Source organism: Rhagoletis pomonella, unplaced genomic scaffold (genome assembly GCF_013731165.1).
Source record: "Rhagoletis pomonella isolate Grant_MI unplaced genomic scaffold, Rhpom_1.0 Rhpom_scaffold_00001, whole genome shotgun sequence".
In the NCBI taxonomy this organism is placed as follows: Eukaryota; Metazoa; Arthropoda; class Insecta; order Diptera; family Tephritidae; genus Rhagoletis; species Rhagoletis pomonella.
Genome location: NW_023458555.1, coordinates 48,382,816 through 48,389,023, shown reverse-complemented (window position 1 = coordinate 48,389,023; position 6,208 = coordinate 48,382,816). Strand labels below are relative to the sequence as shown.

The 6,208-nt window shown below is 39.1% G+C and overlaps 1 protein-coding gene across 1 annotated transcript in view; it reads left to right on the top strand.

The window, feature by feature from the left end:
• Positions 1-5,097: 5,097 nt before the first annotated feature.
• Positions 5,098-6,208, top strand: part of LOC118748062 (E3 ubiquitin-protein ligase Iruka-like) — a 1,747-nt gene continuing 636 nt past the window's right edge. The window contains exon 1 of the mRNA XM_036482394.1: positions 5,098-6,204. Within this exon, the coding sequence (XP_036338287.1) occupies positions 5,658-6,204 (547 nt within the window). The 5' untranslated portion in view covers positions 5,098-5,657. The remainder of the gene's footprint in view (positions 6,205-6,208) is intronic.

Below are 6,208 nucleotides of genomic sequence, written 5' to 3'. Positions count from 1 at the left end.
TTGCCTTGCCCCGTCCAACGCATTTCTTGGATGGCGGTGATGTCAGCTTTTGTCCTTACGAGGACATCAACCAGCCGGGCAGAGGCACCTTCCCCATTAAGGGTCCGGACATTCCAGGTGCATGCCCTCAAATCGTAGTCCTTTAAACGTTTGCCGTGGTCGTCATCATAAGGGGGGTCTCATCCGAGGCTTTGCCTTGCTTCTTCACTGGAAGTGGTTTTTACGTGGCGGGTCTCAAGCCCAGCGCACAACCCATTGCTGGGACGGGGTGGTTTCGCAACCAAATACACGTTTATATAGCGAGCCGCTTGCTCCAAGCAGACACCCGCTTGCAGCCGCACCTACTGGTGAACAGACGCTGCAGACTTCAGTGAGCCCTTAAACCGAATAAGTCGGAGTGGCCCCACCGAAGCTCCTTCTCTTTCTGCCGTGACCCAAGGCTCCACTCGGATTGGTTACCGCATCTCGCACATGGGTTGCTCACGTTGCCCAGAGTGCGCGAACGAGGACGCAAGAGTCGGGATTGAGTATAGCCATGCAACTGTAACTGCATACCCAGCGCAACGACTATACCCCATTGTACTCCGAACAGACTACTTATGTTTGTTAAAAAATGGAAGTAAACAACGAAATATTTGAATATGTATAGATTTCAATAATTATTTAGTGATATTTCAACCATATCAGTGTTGTACCAATGACATGTAAACAAACCGACTGACGATTTTACAGGAAATAGTGCTTTTTGCGTTCCCGTACACTTCTGCATCTGTCTCACTTGAGAGAGTAAATTTGTAGTTTGACAGTTCCACAGGTTGTAGTCCGAAGTTCAGAGGAACAGACTAAGTACCACTAAACAATACTTATTTGCGTGATTTAGTTATTTGCAAAAAAAATTAACACCCCTATTCTGCAACTCTTTCGTATTCGGATTTTGCTACGAATCGTAGAAATAGTGTGTTGCAATCCGAACCGTATTTTCGAACTTTCGAAATTCGAAAAAATGGCATTCCTAAAAACGAACGAGTAAGCTTTCTTGCGTAATTTTGTACGAAAACAATTCTGTGTCGGAGGCGATATAAAAGATGTAAATCAATGTGTGTTCAAGAAAGTGTGTGCAAGAAATATTGGTGGTGTTAATTTAAACAGATACATTTGCCTTTCGCATATACGTATATTTTTATGCACTGCTTCATATAAACGAGCAAAAAAGAGGCTTTGTTGCCCCTAATCGAGAAACTTGGGTCCGGTTTAGTTATTTGTACAACGATTTTCGGTTGTTGTGTCTAAACGCATAGTCCAAATCCAAAAACTTTAACATACACGTATAATCAAGGGATACACATTTTTTAAGACAAATGTTTCAAATTTTCTACCACTAGCTTATTAATAAACTCGGTTTGCACTATGCACTTTTTTGCTAATTTCGACGTGGGTTCTGCGCAAATATACTGTGGACGGCATAGCCGGAGTGATATGCACAAGAAATGTTGTATACCTTTGATTTGCGGAAGCTCCTCTTCCCCGCAACACAGAAAGGATAATTCTACTGAGTAATTGTTATAATCCCTAAGCGCGACCGAAGGCAGAAGCAAGCGCAACAGGTGGTGACCTAACAAAGTGCATGTTTTCAATGGCTTGGAAAAAGCTGTTATTGCATTAACTGGGTTGAGAACTAGAGCTTCAGGCATAGGAGGAGTTCTGGCTTGTGGCTTAACAATTCCACAAAGAAGCTAACGTAGATGCGCCCCACGATTGAGAAAATACAAAGGTTGCGCCGATCTCGGACCGCTATTCCTCTCTTAAGAAATTTTACAGAATCGTTGTTTGCATGGCGTCACACTTGTGCAACTTGTTTACGTTTTCCTTGCATCATTTTTTCTTCTTCTTCCATTCTTGCTCACGTTTTGGCATTTCTCTCTCGCAATTGCACCAGTGTGACGTCACACAAAAGTTATTCTCAAAAATCCTCTCTGATCGGCGCAATCTTGTATTCTATCAATCTTGGATGCGCCCATGGTTACTATGCACGGCAGCTCCGCATACCTTTGTGAGTCCATTGCCATAGCGCGCTCTTACTCCGCTGCCATGATTCAATAATACAAGGTTGTGTAATTTGTGACAGCTAAAATTTGACACTCCTTTATCTGGATTTGTATTTTGGAAGTTGGAGAAAGGGGATGAATGTGATCGCATTTTGCGAAAACGGTAGTATAATGGTACTACAAATAGTACGCTAATTAGAAGTAAAATGTATATTATTCATTCTATGCGAATTTTCAATATATTTGGTGTTTTAATGGAAATACTAAACAATACATAAAAATATGCACTTTTGATTTAAGTTATTCGTCATTTCCGGGAACAAATCTAGAATACCGACCGTTCAGCTATGCAAAACGAAAAATGCAGATCACTTTTTATGCTCATTTCAACCATGCCAAAATGATTTTGCGCAAGTAAAAAATGAAGAGGTTCTAGAAGGTTAAAGTTCAGTTTTTAGATATTTTAAATATTAATATTTTATGAACTTTATAACCGATTAAAAAGCGAATGACGTCACCATAAAGGTAATTAATTTGTTCTTCAGCTGGTGTACATAATTTATAGCTTTTTGTATTTTTAAACCAAAACCACTAAAAAAAGAACAAATATTATTTTTTCATGAAATAGCCTTTTTTGAAAAAACTGCATAATTAAGGTAAAGAATTTTATATTATTTAGAAAATACAAGTTATTATCTTTAATTCCATATTTTATCATGATCTACTTTTGGGTTTCAACAATTTAGTGATAATAAAAAATACAAATAAACCTCATATCTTCTTTTTTGACCTGCGCCAAATAAATTTGGTATCGTTGAAATCAGCGTAAAAAGTTCTATCAATCGGCATTTTTGGTTATTTTATAGCTAAACGGTCGCTATTCTACACTTGTTCTAGAAAATTACGCAAACGAAGGTGACGCCAACGAATATTTTGGTTTTACTACTAATATCACTAGAAACTATAGAGTAAGCAACATTCTGCACAAGTAAAGGAGCCGATTTTATGTGTGAGAGCGAGAAGACTGTTTTATTACAAAACCTTTCTATTATTATGCGCGTTCCTTATCTCCCAGAAATAGTCAGAAAAAGTCCGAAGTAGTCAGATTTAGTCAGAAGAATTTTTTCTGGCAAAATCCTGAAAAGTGTCAAACTCAACTGAATTTAAATTAACGGAAATTAAAGAATACGCAAAAAGTGAGAATAATCTAAAAAAGTAAAAGAAATGAATTGAAATTGGAAGGAGGCAAAAAATAATTGATATAGCAAGTGTTTATTGTGCTTGTGCTTGTGTGAATGTGTTTTGTACATACATTTCTGTTCTTATTTGACGTTAGTTTTGTTGTTGCCATTCTTTGGACTAAAAATTTGGTTTTTTGCGTTCCTTTACTTTTCCTGTTACTCTCTTTTAGTGAGCGCATTTTGCTTACGCTCTGGCATTTTGACACTTTTCAGATTTTAGTCCAAAAAGATAAGGAATGAACCTATTGAATCATGCTCCGCTGCTATAACTGCAAATGCATCAGAATCCATAACTTTCCTCAAAATATTGAAAATCAATAAATTTTACTATAAACAAGCGCATTAGTGTTTTTTTAATTCCTTTCCACTTTGTTTTCCTTCATACAGCTATCTTCGAAAAACAACTGATAGCTGGCAATGCTGCACATGTTTCCGCAAGGGTTGCAGCATGTGGATTTTTCGTAGCGTAGTTACGAATTACGAAAATTCGGGTTCTAGAATAAGGGGGATATATTCCGGCTTATAAGCCTGTACTTATAGATTTTTCTACATTTAATTTGAAATAGTATGCACCAACGGATTAAAAGAACTAAATAATTATTACCTTTTCTAGTACTTTAAAATGCGTGACCGGAATAGACCTGCCGAAAAAGTGAGGTTAACCGCCCTATTCCCACACCATTCACAAAACTCAGCGGCTGACTATTGCCGTTACTACTGCGCCCAATACTATGCCGCAAATGTATTTTAAGCTGTCGTATGACAATTGTGGTAAGCAGTGCGCGCTTTCACACATCAGAACCTGGGTTCAAGCTCTGGTCAAAGCAACATCCCAAAAATATAGAAAAAGGGTTTTTCTTAACAGCGGTCGTCCCTCAGCAGGCAATGGCAAACCTCCGAGTGTATTTCTGTCATGAAAACCAGCTTCTCATAAAAATACAATCGCCGTTCGGAGTCGGCGTAGAACTGTAGGTCCCTCCGCTTTGTGTGACAACATCAAGGCGCATGCCACAAGAGGAGAAGCTCGGCCAAACAGTAACATATGTGTAAGCGCCATCTATTATTTTTATTATTATTATGACAATTGTCAGTTTCATTGTTATGACTTACTGAGTAAGTGACAATGGCGAAGCAATGTTTATATTGTGTTTTAGGTGCAGTAATTGTGACAATAGTCATACGATGAATTTTGTCAGTGTTGTGGGAATAGGGCGGTAAGTTACTGACATCTCCTTGTTATATTACACCATGGGTTGCGAAGTTTCAATAGGTTTGTATAGTAACAAATAGTCAGTACTAATTTGTACTGGAACCTGCTAATTTTTACTGGAAAAGTGTATATTAACCAAAAAAATTTGCAAGAGAGCACTGAGTCAAGAGCGTAATAAGACTGGAGATCTGCAAATTCTTGCTAGTGTAATTTTTACTAGCAGAAGAAGAAGAAGAATATATGTCAAAAACTGTCATTTGTTGAATTGGTTAAGCGTAAACAAAAGCAAATTAGTGGAAATCAAAATATTAATGAAGTACGGGACTATGTAAGTGCTTGTGGGCAAAGCAAAGAGTGTTAAACTGATTTATAAATAGTTAAATGTTAGCACCACAATGTGAAAACAGTGCAACAACTGTTCAGATGCAAGGTTTTACTAGTTTTGTGTTCAGTAACTTTTTCTGCTAGTTTTCTCGTTAATTTTACGCCCTATTTTGCTTTTACGCTCTCGCTGCAATTTTAACTCGAGAAGTTACTATACACACCTAATTACTGTTCCTAATAGTTATTTATCGATAACTTTTACGATAAATGCTGTTCGAACACTTCCCAAGTGGAACCCAATGGGTCCATTTTAGCAGTTCAGTGGTTCCGCTATATATCTTTAAAATTCTTTAAATAAAAATATTTAACAATTCATGTACATTACATTGTTTAAGAACTTGCGCAGTGACAGGGGGCGTCGCCGTACATCGAAAAATCGGTTTTATTTATAAATTTAATAACAGTGTCGTAAAAGCGAAAAATCAGTAAATTTCGTCATACCCAAAGAAACAACAAATTCGCTTAATACTGTGACAACCGCTGTCTGACGTATAGGAGCTAGTGGAACGTAAATAGCACACTGAACGCATTTCGGGACGAAAAAACGTAAGCACCCATAAAAACCGAGGAGCACGAAAAATAACTAATTTTTGTATCATATACAATTGATAAGGATTTATATATCGAACTGACAAGTTTGATGTTCAGTAATTAAAAATTTCCTGTGGACAGAAGACAACGTAAGACCCCACACCGCCAGAAAGCACGGAAGCCGCTTCAGAGGCTGACGCCAGTACGCCTGTCACTGAACCAGCGGAAGTTTCCAACCAAACCAAAATGGCCGAAGCTGTCGTTGATGAGCGTCCGCCGCTCACTACACGTTTCTATTGCCATATGTGCAGCATGGAAGTAAACATTCCAAACACCGATTTCACCTGCCCACACTGTTCTGGCGGATTTGTTGAAGAGTTGCCATCTGTACCGAGTACAACGAGCGCCAGCAGCAGTACTTCTAGTCTGGCTGATGGCCCCAGCAATGCTGGTAGCGATGCACTTGGTCTAAATCGTCTAGTTGATTTGGATGTCATTCGGGGCGAAATTGAAACACTGTTAATGTCACGGAACGGACCTATAGAAATTGCCATCGGCCCGGCGAATAGGCGCAATAGCATGCTTTTGGGCGGCGGAGCTGGAGGCACAAATGCAGGCAGCAACAGCAGTGGAAACGGGAGCTCTGGTGGTGGTCGCGTACACCCACCCAATTTGGGAAGTTTGGATACTGTTCTCCTTGATTTTTTGCAATCCCTTTCAGGGGGTGATGACGGGTATTTTGGCAATGCTCCAATGTTTTTCATGGGCAATCCCGGCGATTATGCGTGGGGTCGCGA